The sequence below is a fragment of the Pagrus pagrus genome (assembly GCF_965226575.1).
Source record: "Pagrus pagrus genome assembly, chromosome: 16".
In the NCBI taxonomy this organism is placed as follows: domain Eukaryota; kingdom Metazoa; phylum Chordata; class Actinopteri; order Spariformes; family Sparidae; genus Pagrus; species Pagrus pagrus.
The window spans coordinates 29,081,946-29,099,738 of NC_140200.1; the positions used below are offsets into that span (position 1 = coordinate 29,081,946).

The 17,793-nt window shown below is 39.6% G+C and overlaps 1 protein-coding gene across 1 annotated transcript in view; it reads left to right on the forward strand.

Moving 5' to 3' along the window:
• Positions 1-2,272: 2,272 nt before the first annotated feature.
• The window catches only part of LOC311271467 (organic cation transporter protein), a gene marked incomplete at its 5' end in the record, with an annotated part of 60,343 nt that continues 44,822 nt past the window's right edge, over positions 2,273-17,793 (forward strand). The window contains 6 exon segments of the mRNA XM_084377163.1: positions 2,273-2,611; positions 6,680-6,783; positions 6,922-7,081; positions 9,330-9,490; positions 9,845-9,968; positions 13,005-13,111. Coding sequence (XP_084233289.1) covers positions 2,273-2,611; positions 6,680-6,783; positions 6,922-7,081; positions 9,330-9,490; positions 9,845-9,968; positions 13,005-13,111 — 995 coding nt within the window.

A 17,793-nucleotide genomic window follows, 5' to 3' on the forward strand; every position in this document is an offset into this window, starting at 1 on the left:
TCCTTGTACGTGTGTTTGGGGTGAAAGCTGGACTTGTGGAGGAGTGCATGGCGGTCAGTGTCTTTGAAATAGACTTTAGTTGCCAAGGTTTTGCTAAGGTCATTGGCGTTACAGAAGCAGACCCGTGTGTCTAAATATTCTATTGTCTGTGGTTGTAAGTTATGTTTAAGTTTTATTTTGGGGTGATGAGTGTTGAGGGTGTGGAGGAATGTGAGGAATTCGGTTTCAGACCCCTCCCAGAGACCAATGATGTCATCCAGATAGCAGAGGTAGAGTAGGGTTTTTTTTTTTACAGTTTTGGAAAAGGCTGTTTGCTCCCAGTTAGCTAAGTAAATATCGGCATAAGATGGCGAGTATTTGCGGCCCATGGCAAAACCGCACAGCTGCAGATAGTGGTTATTGTCAAAGGTGAAGTCGTTCCAGGTGAGTGTAATTTGCAGTAACTGTAATATTTCGGTGTCGGGTCTGGAAGAGTCTGGGTGGTTATTGAAGATATTTTTAATGGCAGCAAGGCCTAGTGCTGTTTTTATATTAGTATAAGGTGATTCTATATGTATTGTAAAGAGAAGAGTGTGGCTGGGTACTTGGAAGTGTTTTATTTTGTGAACAAATTTGTAGGTGTCTGTAATATAACTGTTGGTTATAATGTTATTGAGTTTGGTGAGGAGGTCCTTTTTCCTGGTCTCCAACCTGATGGAAAAACAGGAGAGGTTAGGTTTAGGGAAAGGTTAAGGTGAGGCATCAGAATAAGGAGGGTTAGGGTTAGGGCTCGGGGGGAGGGGGAGAGGTTAGGGTTTGGAAAAGGGTGAGGTAAGGCATAAGAAGAGAAAGGTAAAATTGGGAGGGAAGATAAAAAAATATGTATAGTATTTGGATTGTTTTCCTTCTAGATGGCGTGTGGACCCCAGTGAGGGATGGCGTCGAGCATAGCGGTGACCAGTTGACCTGCATGGGCGTGCGCCAGTGGTTCGTAACCGAAAGGCAGATCTTTTCTGAGGATTAAAATGACAAATTAAAATGAATAAAAGGTAGGCCCTCATGAATAACCTGGAGATATTTTCATTCCCTTGAAATTAAAAAACTAGTTAAAATTCGATCACGCCAGTAGAATTCTAAAATAATAAATATATATTCATAAAGGAATAAAATATGTGAATAAAATAAACATGCAATTTCATAATAAAAAAAAACACAGATGGGAATAGAATAAAAACACACTTTGTATGTAAATAAAAAGAGTTTAACAAGGAAAAAATGTTATCAGGTTGTTACAGTGCCTCTAAAACCATAAAATTCAATAAAATGTATCATTCAATCCTGATGGATCAATTGTTTTTAATTTGTGCATCCATTGTGGCTCAAGTAGAGAGATTACCTGATAGGACAGAGAAATTAGGAGCTAGTGATGGTGGGAGTGAGTAGCCAGAGCAGCCCTGATCTACTGTTTTTGTCCGAATTTTTGTCACCATCTTAGACACTCACTACGCTCACATGGAATCCCATGTCAGATGCATTGCTGAATACCAGCTGGAATGTACATTATTTTAGTTTATGTCCCACTGAGAACAATTATGCAAGTCTGACAGCTGAATTACAAAGGCCATTTGATATCTTTTGCATTTTCTCAAAAGCAATGTTAACATGAGAAGTTTAAATCAATGTATAGATGTTTCTGTACTCCTTTGTTACTGCAGTCCATGAAATTCCACTTAGTAGACTTGTTTCTCTCAACCAGGAGATCACCACAAACTGTTGGTATAAAGTAATTTAGCCTTAAATCCATGCTGGATTAGCATGACTCTTATCCTGTCTCTCTGTAAAGTCAAAATGGGTTACTTAAGATAAATCTTATGTTATCAAACTGTTTGAGCAAGAGAAGGAGGTGAAACTAAAGCAGCTGCTCAGCCACCATCATACAGCAGCTCCTCCCACAAAGGGCTAACACCTCCCTCCAGCTTTAGCTCACTCCCACCACACTGAGGTTAAATCACCCAGACAGTTCTGCAGACCACTACACGTAGCTACAGGTTTCTCTCAGACTGGAGCACAACATAGGTGTGACTACATCTGAATGTGGATTCTTTCTCTACCTTCAGCCTGGCATACATACGTTTCAGTTTCACCTCATTTGACTGACGCTTCAGTCTCTTCCTTTATCTGCCTGTGCATCTTTGATTGCTCCAAAGTAGGAGCACTTTTGGAGCTTCTGAGTCAGACTTGATCATTTACAGAGTATCACATTTTTGGTGTGCATCTACAGAAAGTGAAAGAAATGAATTTTGATGATATTCTCTGTCTCATCGGGGGCTTTGGGAAGTTCCAGAAGATCTTGTATGTATGGATCTGTGTGCCTCAGATCTTTCTGGCATTCCACATGCTGGTCTCTGTCTTCACTGGGGCTGTTCCTCCACATTTATGTGGCTCCACATGGTCCTCATCAGGCACTGCAGTCTTTTCAAACTTGAACCTCAGCCTTCAGCCGGAGCTGTCCTGTACCAACGTGTTGAATCAGAGCATTGCTGGAGCTCTTGGCAATGGACCCTCTACTGGGAGCTGCCAGGGGGGCTGGAAGTACAGCACAGAGACCTTCCAAAGCACCATAGTGACTGAGGTGAGTGAAAAACAGACTCTCAAGCCAGGATTTGAATTTCCTGAATAACGACATTTTCACCTGATGTGTTTAGCATGAGGACTCCATGCAGCTAAGAATGTGGAGGGGCTGAGCAGTTTTATTACAGTGTGCCCTGGTGATATCTGAGACAGGTTTAAACAGAGTGACGGTTGAAAGATGGACTCCTGCAGTGCAGACATCCTCTAAGCCTTCCCCCACGCCCTTCTATCTTGCCAGGTTTTGTAACACATGAACCTGAGGGGTGGGCAGCAGGAGCAGTTACATGACCAAAATCCTGCATTTGGCCAAAGCAATTTCACATGTGATAACATGAGGTGTCAATTGGCGACCATAGTCAATGTGCAGCAGACAGGAGATCTGCAGTTGATTTAGAAGTATCTTGAAGTTGTCCAGTCCACTGTGAACCTTAATAGAAAGAAAGTTCCAGCTGTGGAGAACAGAGAGTCTAAATGGGACTCCAACAGAGCAGGTATCATTTACAGTATACAACCTAAAGTCTGTAGCTATCTAGCCATGACATGTGCCTTCATTAAAACAAGACTATAGGGTCATCCCCTCCAAAAACAATATCTTTAATAATTAACCATAAACAGATCACTTTAAAAGTCTTACTAACTAGGGATGGTCTGAGGAGATATGCTGCCAATCAGTGTGGTAGAGGGCGAGGGATTCAAAGATAGACGAGAGCTACTTTGACTAAACACATGAAAAAGCACTTTGTGAAGAAAAAGAATGAGCTGAAAGTCAAGTTGGCCAGGACAGACAAGCTAATATTAGCTCTGTGACTGCTGGACAGCTCTCACAAACAAAGTTTACTCGACAGCTACCTGTGACATCATTAGTGCGGACTGGGAGATACAGTCCAGTGTGCTCCTTTCTCCAGCGCTGGCACAGCAACAAAACCAAGTGTGGAAATGAGTCCAGTTATGTGAGATCAGTGTGCTCCTCACTCAGACTAAAAGGAAACCGCTTCTATTTCACATAATTTTGCTTTTCTTTTATAAATAAATAACCACTTATTTGCCAAGTAATGTGTCAGGCTATTGAAAGCCAAACAAACTGAGCTGACGTCCCTCATTCTAACTAGGATGATAAAGTTCACACCACAACTATAAAGACAACAACAGTGGTGAACGATATCGTTGGAATCAATTTGATTAATGATAGAAACACGGAAACTTAAAATCCATCTGAATTAACATTGAGTCACATTTACAATTTATTAAACACTTATTTTATTTTTGAAGATATCTTACATGAAGAAAGTGCACATGGACCATCTAGAATAGAAATGGTGTTCAAGAAGCTGCCCTTTTTAATGGAAAATGAATTAGAAATTATGGCCCTAATGGTGGTGCAACTTGAAACATCAGGGAGAACCAAAATCATAAAGATTTATCCTCTGGAGACCTTAACTGTTTTTCAAAGATAAGTTTGGACACCTGGGGCCAGTATTTCAAAATGATCTCACAGGATTATATTGGTAGAATTAGATTAAATGCTGATCTGGTCCAGAAATTGGGTATTTCGAAGCAGATCCAAAGATTTCTGATCCTAAAGATTCAGATTTGGTAATCCAATCTGACCTTAAATCCAGATAAAATGCTACTTTTGGGTCTTTCAAGCTTTAAGGTAGAGATCTAGATCAATTTGATGCCAAAATCCAGGATCATTTGGATCCTAACTCAGAGGTAGATTTGAGGCAGATGGACATATATCCTAGGCTTCACTTCTCACAGATATAGTTACCCAAGGTGTTCATCACACTTAAATGCTAAGTTTAATGTGCCTCACAAATATTAAAGTGTTTTAGTTTTAAGAGAACCAAGTAGCATAATTAAAGAAAGCAGTGTAAAATATGGTTAAGTCACACATCTTCCTGAAAAAACACTTAGAAAAACTGCTGTAAAATGTGACATATACAGAAAAAGCAAGATGCTGCAGTCTGCACACATGTAGCTTACTGAAATAAATTCACTGTCTGCTGGCAAATAATAGCATTAGGTAGTGAGCTTGCCGACTTTAAATTCGGTACAGCAATATCATATGACCAAACGCTGTCAACGTGTTGGTGTTTGTTTCAAGAATCAATTCATGAGTAATTCCTAATTCCCTTTTAAATGTTGAACCGTGGACCACCACATACCTAAGTCAGCAAGCTCGCTAGCCCGATAGCTGCTTAACACAGAAGTCAACCGAACTGAGTAAGCTCATGTTAGTGTAACCTAAGCTTAATTAGCGATCACTACACCCTCATTTGAAGTATGTCACAATTCAAGTCGTTGGCTCGCGTGACATCATGGTTGCCATTCATTCAGTATTACACATGCTACATGTTAGTCAACAGTATACTTAGATTTGGACGTGAGAGTTTGCTTTCTCCTTTGGGAGATGTTCTGCAATGCCTTTATTTCCTGTTCAGATCCAGGGGGTGGAGTCGACATTTGGAAATCGCTATCTGGTCAGATCGGGATCACCATGATCAAATCTGGCAATGTTTTGAAATACTCAGACAAAGTCACTGAGATCATTTTGATCCTTGACTGAGAAAAGGGTGATTTCATCATCCAAATCTGTTTATAATAGAAGTCGCCCTCTGAGTAACAAGAATACAAGACCAACATTCATAGCAATATGGATAGTAGTTTAGAGTCTCACCCACAATTCTAAGGCATCTATCAGAAGCCCTTTTCACACAGAGATGCTGCATTATCGCCACAGCGGCGGTTTGCCAATTCTCTGCCGTTGGTTGTTCACACAGAGCCGAGCAGCTCCGGCGTAAAAGACAAACCAGAGTATAATTTACACAGCAAGCCGGCGCCGCGCCTCCAAAAGAGGCGTGACGGTACGCGTCATGGCGATGACGTGTTTTTTTCAACATGTTTCTCCCTGGTGTTTACCTGTTAATCTAAACATGTACATACTTACTGTTTATAATCATATGGATGCTGTTATGTGTTGTGGTTGGGATCCTGACCCACCAAACATCCTGGAAAGTGACAAAGTTACGTTTATCTCTAAATTACATAATTACATAATCGCCATCAGTAAACTGGACGCTGTCTGACTATTTCACTCGCGGGGAGGGAGGCTGTTTTCTGGGGGAAAGTTCACTGAAGTCTCGGTGGAGGGCTGACGTCGCGACAAACGGTTGGTGAGTTAAAGTTTTTTGCCAGGGACAGACGCTGTTTTTCGGGGAGAAATGTGACGAAGAGTCGGTCGGGCTGACAGACGTATAACTGCGGTATTGTTTTCCTCATAAGTTGCCGAAGACACGACCAGTTATCACGTTACTGTTGTTTGGTCCTGTAACATTGCTTTGTGGGACATTTCTCTATATTTTGTTGAGTGATGGACCTGTACAGTTATCAGACAGTGAACACCATCAGATTGATGGCTCCGCGCCGCCAGCTTATCTGTTCACACTGGTTCGGTTCGCCAATACTACACCTCTGATACTACCTCCGGAGGCGCATCAGAGGTGGAGGGAAATTTCACCCCTCGCCGCTTCTGAAACTTTCACACAGAGGCGGATGCGGAGAATTGGCGCATGATCCCTGCATGCAAATGGCAGTGTGAATGGGGCTAGTTACTATTACCTCTCAGACCAAACAGACCAGGTAGCAAAATTTCACAGACACCCTCATCATTCTTTTTTACATTGTTGGCATTCTGTGGACAGCAAAGGCAGAATTTCATTGTACAGAGAAAATGTTTCCTTACTGTGCATATGACAATAAACACTTTGAATCTTGGATCTGGCCCACATACCACGTGCAATGATGGCACTTGGGCAGTTCACTCCAGGCCAGGTTATGGTCTGCCACAAGCTGCCCAAGTCTGGGCCAGATCCAACTCACCAGAATTGAATGAGCTGTTGCCAAGGCAAGGGCCAGTTCTGGTTTATTTGGTGCCCTCTTCGCTGACGTATTGCTTGTGGCAGGCAATAGTAGAGCAAAAGAGGTCCAGATCCAAGTGGTATGTGGGCCAGATCTGGGCCAAAATGAGAAATGTTTTCATTGAAATGCTTTTCTGTGCTTCTTGCAGTGGGACCTGGTTTGTGATAATGCCAGTTTGAACAACATGGGCTCCTCCATCTACATGTTTGGCCTCCTAGTTGGAGCTATGGTGTTTGGGAGCTTAGCTGATAAGTAAGTTAACATCCTCAACACGCTACTGAATACAAGACTGATGCATTAGAATTGTTACTTTTTATTAATTGTGCTTTTAGTACAATCTTTAAGTTTTGTCTACATGGAAGGATCAATTTTGGAAATATTTTGTTCCAGGTACGGTCGGAGGATCATCATTCTTATCAACCTAGCTATCCAGGCTGTCTTTGGGGTTGGTGCTGCTTTCGCCCCTAATTTCTATGTCTACACTGCCCTTCGCTTTGTGGTTGGAACAGCCATCTCGGGTGTCATCATGAATGCCTTTGTCCTAGGTCAGTGTAAAAGATATATTTCATTTTTCTCTTATCTTAAGTTGGCAGTAGGAGATAAAACATAAAATCTAATGACAGGTTCCTAAAGAAAAATAAAATATATATAAGCATTCATAAAATAAGACAGGGAAAGTCCAATCTAACATGACATTTTAACAAGATGGTAAAAATCGTGTCAGTTCTCAAGAAGACTTGAGGGACGCACAGTGAATCATTTAATACCTTTGATTACTCTTGTGGTTTCAACAATTAATAAACTCAATCACTGCAAATATAAATCGTATGCTTCCTTATTTCAAGTTTGAAAGTCAGTCTTCTCTGCCTCAACCCTCACCCTACAGAGTTATAAACTGGCACAAATAAGACATTAACCAAAATGCAAAACTGCCTATTAACACTTATGTATGACCTTTAAATCAAAAACAAAACACCCAGGCCACACACCAGCTAAATTTACTCATCACAGACAGCCGACCACAATAATTTCTTTTTACAATTAAAGGAACTTGGGGCAGGATTTGTGAAAAAATAAACATGCATTTTAAGTTTTTTATGCTAATGGGTGATGAAGCGTTCAAAACCAAAAAGAATGAGCCCACCCACGTATCTCTTCATTGCCTTGAATAGGCTGTGTGCTGCATAACGTACTGCAATTCCTGGTCCAAATTTCCTGCACGTCAGATGACGCTTTGACTTGGATACGGGAAGAAGACAAGTGTGGTGGACCCAAACTAGTGTTTGGGTAGTAATGGATTCTGCTACGGCCAGCAAACGACCCACCACCACACAAAGTCCATTAAAAAGTCATACTTAGAAGAAAACAAAGGTTTTATCAGCGGCATGTCGTCAGTCGAAACAAAATTACGACCGAAGCCGGGCTGGCACCTGAATAAACATCAGATACGTGTTGGACTCACGGAGGCAGCTTCAACTTGAATTGGGACTGAAAACAGATGCTGACATGGCTCATTTCCTAGTAACCAGGTAAGAAAACATTACAGGTCATGTTTAGAGCTTGATTTGAAAATCATATGAGATCACCGAGGACTCAGAGTGACCTAATGTGCAAAGTAGCGTTAGCTGCAAACATGTAACTTAGTCCACCGCTGTGTAACACTGAATAGTTACTGCTGTTTGCAGTTTTAGGCTACCAACGTCATTCCACGGAGGCATGCGCGGGGTACTTGCAGTAAACAGTCACATGAACAGCGAGTAAAGAAATAACAGTGTCACAGCATCAGCTGCACTGCTGTAAAGAGTTCATGTACGCTCCCGCGCCATGTCTGCAGTTACCCTAACGGCCGCAACAGCCGTCGTGTAACTATTGAGTCTTATTTCTTGATCCTGCCCCAAGTTCCTGGTAAATGTAAGCATCATTTATGAAAAAAACAGCCTATAAGAATACACACACAAGCATACAGCATTTTAAATTTCAACAAAAATAGGTCAGGCTGCCTGCAAAGGAGCCAGTCCTCATCAAGACCCATCACATACAAAACTGTGTTCACAGTAAATAATACAGTTAATTGGGAAAAGCGATGAACTTTGACAGTGATGGCAAGATTGCATGCATGCCGATATCTTTATTAAAGTGGATTAATGATGAATCACCCTCACACAAACCACATATCATCAAATGTCAGGATGATAAAGAAAATAGAGATTTATGGTAAAAATAGTATACTGTCAATATTTTAGAGCTCCCCCAAAATTTCACAAATCGTGTTTTCAGGGGAGCTTGTGTTTTATTAAGAGAAGCCAAGCTCCCCCTGGGTCCCACCTAGCCCATAGTTTGCACCCTGTCTGTGGCATCATAAAAATGAAAACTGAACCTAAAGAAACATAAAGTTTCACACATCTGTTGTGTGCAGAAAACACACATTGCTAACATTTATTTTGGCAATTGGTTGGCACAACAAAATTCTCCAGGTGTGTGATATACTTAATACTTTTTTTTGTTAAGCAACCCCCATCAAAAGTGTCAAGGGCCCTGCCATATGTCAGGCTTAACTGTATGCTGCCACCCTTGAACAATGGAGGTGGATGGAAGTACTTATACTGGTGGTATTTACAGCATTGCAAAATAACATTTGTGAAACTCAAAAAGCAACATGTCTTTACACGCAACATACATTACAGGCAATCAACATTAATCACAGACCTCGCTTAGAATAGATTTAATTTGCAACTCTTTGTCTGATGAAACCTTTAAGATGCGTCCCTTTCCTTTTTGTGTCTCATACAGGCACAGAGTGGACAGGATCGAAGCAGCGGATGTTAGCTGGTATAATCACTGACTACTTCTTTGGCTTTGGCTACATTCTGCTTGCTGGAGTGGCGTACCTAATAAGAGACTGGCGTAAACTACAGCTGGCTATCTCTGCACCTGGTTTCCTATTCCTTTTCTACATCTGGTGAGCCTGCTACAGAGTGACCCAGATATGATAAGTTAACAGTATCTTTAGAAAATCAACCACAGACTGTCTGGGTTGAGTTGTGCTTATGTTTGTGAGAGTGTGGTGTAGCAGTACAGGAAAATGTATTGATGTACTTCGAGGATTGTTTCTATGTTTGTGTCTTGCTATAGATCTTATTCATGACGTATTTTCACTTCATGAAAATAGAAATAACATTATTAACATCTGCCTTTATACAACATTTTGTTTTACAGTGTGAAATGTCTATCAAAGTGTTCCTTTGTAGCACAGTGGGTCAAGTAAAGAAATTTGTAAGTTGGCCACCTGAGCAATTTGTCTTTACATTTCAAGGGTGTTGCCAAAGTCGGCTCGCTGGTTAATGGCCAATGACGGAAAAGAGGAAGCATGGGAACTGATCTGGAAAGCAGCACAGATGAATGGGAGGCCCCTGACCAAAGATTTGAAGATGTGTCAGGTAGAGATACAATACAGTTATTTACCAGTCTATTTTATATTTACAGGCCAGTTGTTTAATCTTTTCAAAATGGCAAAAATAAAATCAAATAACCATTTAAGCCAAAACAGATGTTTAAATTAAAAGCTTAGCCTCAACCACCTTACTAACTGCTACTACACCTATCAAGGTCTCTGTTCTTGCATTGCACATATGCCAGTTTACAGTGACAAGGATAGTAGATTTTAAGAGGAACTAAAACCCAAAAAACTACTATATTCAACTGAAAAACAATGTATATCTGTGTTTAGTAGTGTCGTTGACAAACTGAGATCGGTCCAATAAATAGGACTTAAACCAGCTCAAAGCAGGTCCTTTAATACCAATTAAATGTTCCAGTCTTTGTAATAGGATGTAGTGGTCAATAGTGTCAAAAGCTGCACTAAGATCTAACAAGACTAGCACAGAGACAAGACCCTCGTCGGATGCAATTAAGAGATCATTTGCAACTTTAACCAATGCTGTTTTGGTGCTATAATGCACTCTAAAACCTGAAACCTGGAAATTCTCATATAAACTATTGTCATGTAGAAAGTCACACAGCTGATTGGCTGTGTCTGCTTTTTTCAGAAGCGGTTTAATTACAGTTATTTTAAATGACTGTGGTACATATCCTGTTAATAGAGACAGATTGATCATGTCAAGTATAGGAAGTGCTAGGTAAAGGTAGAGCCTACGCAATTTAGTTGGGATTGGGTCTAACAGACACGTTGATGGTTTAGATGAAGAAAATTTTGAAGTTAGCTGGTGAAGGTTAATGGTAGAAAATAATTCTAGATATATATCTGGATTTACAGCTGTTTCTGAGGTTTCTGTGTTAGAAGCTATATTGATACCATCTGAGGTCAGAAGGGGATGAATTCTGTCAAACTTTGTGTTATAGGAATACAAGGATCAATAGAGGTATGACTCCATGTCAACCTGACTACAGTGCTGAAAAGAAACCTGGGGTTGAAACCTGGGGTCTTATTTTCCTCTAACAGTGCTGAATGATAAGCTGCTCTGGCATTACGGAGAGCTTTGTTATAAGTTTTAAAGCTTTCTAGCCAGACTAGTTGAGCTTCTTCCAATTTGGTAGAACGCCATTTCCTCTCAAATTTTCATGAGCTCTGAGTTTGTGGGTTGTACCATGGAGCTCATCTCTTATGCTTTATTATTTTCTTTTTTAGAGGGGCAATATAGTCAAATGTCATTTGCAGAGAGCCTGCAACACTATCAACAAAATGATCAATCTGAGAGGGATTGGGATTAGCACAGGAGTCAACTGTTGTGTTGGGACATGACACTGAATAAAAAGCTGATGGAATAATTTCCTTAAATTTAGCTACAGCACTGTCAGATAGACATCTAGAAATGTTTGCCTTGTGGCGTGTGCTCCAGTAATAGGAATTCAAAAGTTATTAAATAATGGTCTGATAAAAGAGGATTCTGTGGGAAAACTATACTATAACTATAAACTATGCTACATTATATACTATCATGTCCGTCACCAATGTCCATGTGAATATTAAAATCACCCACAATAATTACTCTGTCTGTTTTAAGGATTAACATGACAAAAACAATGAGAATTCAAATACAAATTCAGAATACTATAACAAACAGGATTGGCTGTATTGTTTTCCAGGTTGGGCTAAGATTGGCATCCAAATGAGTAATGATTGAGTTTAGGTTTAGGATTGATTATTAGGGTTGGGTCAAATATGGCTGCAACTCCACCGCCTCGAGGAGGAATGTTAGTATTGCTATGACTGGGAGGAGCAGATTCATTAAGGCTGACATATTTGTCATTACACAGCCAGGTTTCAGGAATGGGCGTGTCCACTACCAACTGCCAGCCCTGCCCATGTTGATGCATTTTTTGAACTTGAACAGGGTAGAGGCACTTTTGCCAAACCTCTGGGGTTTAGTTTCTCTCTAAATTCCTAGTGATTTTTTAAACAATGAGTACTTGATCTCAGACAGGTGGGCAAAAGTAGCATCTTGTTTCTAGCTGGCAACTGTCAATTTTGCCTGTTGAAATGACAAATTAGATTCATCAGTTCTTGTTAGGCTCCATGAGTTATTTTATTTTTGTAGTAAGGGTCTAAATTAAGCACTCAGTAGCTACTGCACATGATACTGTGTTATAAGACTGAGGCAGAAGCTACATGTAGGCAAAACATACTCACCAGTTGCTATGATCCTATGATCCATTCAGAAGGGATGGAAAAATGTGATGTACGACTCTTATTTTATTTAATACATTAATCATTTTGGCTGCTTAGCTTACATATTTTCAAAAGGTATGTTTTCACCTTGAGGATGAGGAATAACTAATATGAAGTCTAAACTAATAAGTTTAGACTTCCCCAATTCAAATAAAAAGAACAGAGAAAAAAGGCAAGAGCTGCTAACGTTACCCCAAATTTTAGTGTGTTTCCGCACGGAAATACTACACAGTGCATGTGCTAGTCATGAACGTTTGCTAATGTAGTTAGTAATTGTTGTGCTCCTCTTTCGGAAGTACTGCTGTAGTAGCTTGTCAGCCAAACACACATTTTCCACTTACCTGGAGCAAATAAACACATTGTCTAAGCCCTCCCTTACACTTTCTGTCCTGTGTTTTTGGTTCAGAAAAGGCTACAAAAAAGACATGCCCCTCAAGAGTCTTTAAAGCCGGGCTTGTAAAGATTGTAGAAACCAGCAAGAGGAAGCTAAATTTTAAAAGTATCCAACCAATAAAATCCCACCCCTTCCCTTCAGATCTTCACCCAGAGCCGCACCCCTCCAACACCTGTCCTGTAGCTGTAGTTTCTATAGTAAGAATATACAGTGACACACTGTGGGTACTCCACTATCAAACTGTTTGGCTCAGTCTGAACCAACCATTATACTTTGCATAAATGTTGCCATCAATCAGTATCATTTAAACATGCAAACTATTTAAACAGCTCTGTGTTTTGTCACTTTATAACCCTAACTCCAAGGTCACTGTCTTGCTAACTGTTTCACCAGGTCTGTAAAATGGAAGAGCAGACAGAAGTGAAGAAAAGACACTCATTCATAGACCTCGTTCGAACCCCAAAAATGAGGAAGCAGTCTTTGATTGTTTTTTACCTCTGGTGAGTATGAACAGATTGTTACCTCTATTGTTGTATCAGTTTCAAGACTTCAAACCTGCATTGGAAAATGCATCCTGGTCTCTCTAAGCCAGTGCTGAACCAATCAAAAAGTGAGCTTTTTTCAAAAGGTCTACGTAGTCCAGATAAGCAAAAAAAAAAAAGTTCACTCATAAAAGCATGAGACTTAATACAATTGTAGACTTGGGGCCCTGAACATTTCCAGAGATGGAGTCATCCCAAAAACGGCACGTGGTGGCCATGGCAGCCATTTTACTTTCTGCCATAACTAAATTATTTATTTTGCATCATATCTCCTGAACCAAACATGATAACACAGAAAAGGTGACCATCAATGTTTGCTCAGTTTCCCACTCTACTCCATGCCAGCTACTCTACCTGCCCTGTTGGCCTCTGCATGCTCTCTCCCTCTCTGTGTTTACTTCGAATATACCAGTGAACATGCAGTAATATTATCAGTAAATTAGTGACTAGAAAGAATGTTCATACACATAGTCTACATTAAGATTAGACTGTTGTGATGTCATTATTCAGTATTTTTCTGTCATTATTCAGGCAGCCCCTCTCCTGCCCAACTATTAAAAACCAGTGTCCTGCAATTTTACATATTGTTCATAATGGACCAGCATACAGTAAGTACAAATTAAAATAATTGTAAAATCTGATAAAAACAAGAAAAATTCAAACAAATTATCACTGCCCAGAATGAAAGCAGGTCTTTCTGCTTCTTCCCTGACATCTTTGAAACAGATCTTTAAAAAATCCCCTTAGTTCATAGTATCAATTAGCTCACAAGCAAATGAGTGATTTCTGTTTTTAAATCCAATCTGACACTGAAAATGAAAAATAACTTACCCTTTACTTTAGCTATTTTCATTTTGTTTGGAAATTTACCAGTTTGGAATGACAAGTTGCAGATGTATGTTAGTGGTTTTGAAGTCCCATCAATAACCCTTTTCACCTCTGTCATGTCTGTTTCATTAAAGTCAGTAGACATCTTGTTTTTACATTTATTAACAATATCTATAATTTCTTTTTCTTCCACTGCTGTAAGAAACATAGATCTGGGATTCCTTTTTATAGAATTATCATTAATTTCTTCAGTTGTCACCGGTGAATCAGTTTGGTCCAACACTCACAAAAAATGTATTAAAGCTATTTACCACATCGTCCATATTATAATTTTTCATTATCATTATCAATGAATTTCTGAGGATAACTTATTTGTTTAGAACTATTTCTAATAATACTATTTAATATATTCCATATTCCTTTAACATTATTTTATTATCATCTAATATAATAACTACTGTAGTAGTCCTTCCTACATCTCCTTATAATATTAGTAAATGTATTCTTGTATTTTATGTATTTATTTTCTGTCTCTGTCTCTCTGTGTCATGAAATCTTTATATAGTGCATTTTTGTGTTTCTGCTATATTGTTTAATGGGACAATTTGAATCATATAATGATCTGAATATTCTCAAGAATGTTTCATATGCACTGTCAGTACCCTTTTCCTAATATCATATTTCCCAATTTTGTGCCAGTAAATCGTCTTTTAGTGCGTTCATTGATTGTCCTCATACATCTGTATTCTAGTTTCTTGCCCGGTGAGGTTTTTTTTGTTTAATGTCATAGACTGTAAAAACTCTGGTAGATGGTCACTGATATCATTGATTAATAGTCCACTCATTGTATTGTTTTCTATGTCATTAGTGGATATGTTATCTATCAAAGTGGCACATTGGGATGTTATTCCACTGGGTCTGGTAATTTTTGGAAACAGGCTCATACTGTACATTGTGTTGATGAATTTACAGTATTTTTTTGTTTATTTGGAATCAACAGATCAATATTGAAATCCCCACAAATGAAAATTACTTTCCGACATCTCTGAAAACATTTCCTCCATCAAGTCCCTGAAAGATTCAATACTACACCCTGGTGCCTTATATGTACAACTAATTAATATATTGTTGTTTACCTCTATGCATATTTCAATAGTTATACTCTAATAAGTTGACCACCACAGTTGTCATACATTCTAACACCATATAATTCAGGTTTTTGTCTACATTCATAGCTACTCCTCCTCAACTCTTATTTTTTCATTTTATATAACTGAATTCATATCCGTCTTATTCAAAGTATTTTTTATTCTTTTATTTTATTTTTATTCTTATTCCACCTTTATCAGGGTTGATTCAAGTTTCAGATATGGCAATTTTGTGGAACAGTTGTGTAAATTGACTTCAGTATTCCTTGATGTTATTGAGGTTGGCATTCAGGCTTCTGCAGTTGAAGTGATTTACTGATAATCAGTTAACTGTCTTAATGGTTTGATTATACTGTTCCTCTCTGTAGTGGCAGCAATGATCATTTATGTTAAAGAAAAAATTACTGTCTGGATCAATATCATTTCCCATGGTCTGTAAATTGTCTATTTAAAAATGCATTTTATTAATCTAGAAAAATAACATAATTCATATCAAAATGAGTTGGTTACCTACCATTTGACCTTCCACTTCAGTTGAAAGATCGTCATTATTCAGCTCACCATATTTTTTTAATGTTTGCAGCCTGTCACGCTAAAGTTTGTTTTCTCCTCCTGAGATGTGACTACATGAACCTCCCTACTCTGCCTCTGATTGGTTGGTACTTGTTGCCTTTCATTGAGTTGGTTAGATTTAGGCATGAGGACTGATGATTAGTTAGGGCTAATATCTGGGTAAGCCATCCAGAGGCAGAATAGGGCCCTAATTATGGCAAGTAGCAAGTGAGGAAATATAGTAGAGGGGAAAGAAAATAAAAGGGGCAATTTATGATCCTCATTGTGACATAGGAGGACTAGAGTGTGACCATGTGAAGATGCTCAATTGTGTAAGTGTCACTGTCAATGCATGAGACTTACCAGCTCTGGGTAATGGTGAATTCTGTTACACCGTGAGAATGAAACTACAGACCATCTTGTTATGGTAACAAACCAGCCATGATGCCCATTAACATGTTGAACCATGAATGTAATCGGTAGTCATTACTACATTATTACATGCGATCTCAGTAATCATGGGTCAGACTACACCCATCTTCAAACTTAGCCTTCATTTTTTATCTCAACTACACACCTTAAAAGTTTCATGACTGCATCATTTTACATCATTTACATTTACATTTTCATTCATTTACAGTTATGGTGCTATGACATTGACAAAATGTGTTAATGGCTGGACAGACATACAGTGCATTCAGTGTTATTTTGCAGCCTTATGCTAAAATCGTTTAAACTGCTTAAACTGTGTTTGAATGCAGAAGGACTAAATCTCCAATCCAGGGATGCTGATGCTGTCTCTATAACCTGGAAGTACTGTTGTCGGTACAGTTCTTCTTGTGTCTTAAAGCTGTGCGGCGGCGCACCTGCTTCTTCCAATCGGCGGGGAATTGTTCTTGGTCTGGCCACAAACAAGCTTTCCAAACCCAAGTCATCGGCTGCTGCAGTAGTGTTTTCCCAAAATTCAGTGAATCCTTCCCGAAGAGCCTTCATGTCACCTTTGAGTGTGTCAATCATTTCCCTCGCGCTCTGTATGTGTAGCTGACGCTTTTTGAGAGCAACGCTGACCGTTTCCATGCGAGAGAAGAAGCTAAGCATGAGTTTCAAAGAAAAAAAGTCCCGAATTTCTGCAGGTGCACAAGCAGTCCACTGGCTTTACCCCCTGCATCACCTTTTTCGTTTGAACTCAGGTCCTCTAGAAAGTTAATCAATGCACTGTAGTTTGAGGCAATGGATTGCAAAGAAGCAGCCTTCACAGTCCAGCGCGTCGGACACAGAGGCTTCAAAGATGTTGCTTCTTTACCTTGAAACATTTGGAACCAGGCGAGCCGTTTTGGTGAATTTCTGATCAGGGTTATCAATTCACGAATGAGAGTCATAAAGTTGCGACATGCAGGGATGTTTTGGGCGACATCATGCACAACCAAATTCACCAGATGCGCGGTGCAGTGCACATACTGTGCTCGGGGCTCCTGTTCCAGCACGCGGGCTTGCAAACCAGCTTTTATGCCCGACATAGCATTGCATTGTCCCCTGGATTTCTGAAGTGGCAGTGAGAATCTCATCAAAACATCATTCAGCAGCTGAAACAGCGCATTTGCTGTGGTTGTTGATGTCTCATAAAATCCAACAAAATGTTCCTCTGGCTCCAGATTTCTCAGTCAGAGCTCTCTGACTGAAATGTCAGCGGTTTCATCCATTATCACAGAAAAAACCTCAGACTTGATTTTTTCAATCAGTTTTCTCAGTACGTCATGGGCCATGATTTCTGTCATCTCGTTTAAAATATCATGTGAGAGCCACTTGTTCTCCTTACGTGCAAGCCATGACCGTAACTCCAGGATATCCTGAGCACGTAAATGCAGTAACTGGGTCAATTTGGACTCCTTATCCGTGCTTCCTCGGATGGCCAAACCCTGACATGAAAGATATTGGACTGAGGATAGAATAGCCAACAAAGCTGTTCTGCATCTGACATCTGCCTGTATTTACCGGCAGAAATTGATGCGGCAACATTTACACCAGCATTAGTAGCAGTAACAGTGCTAATTGCAGCTCTATGCAGGTTTGACTTTTCGTGAGTTTGAAATCTCTCCAGTTCTTTGGCCCAGC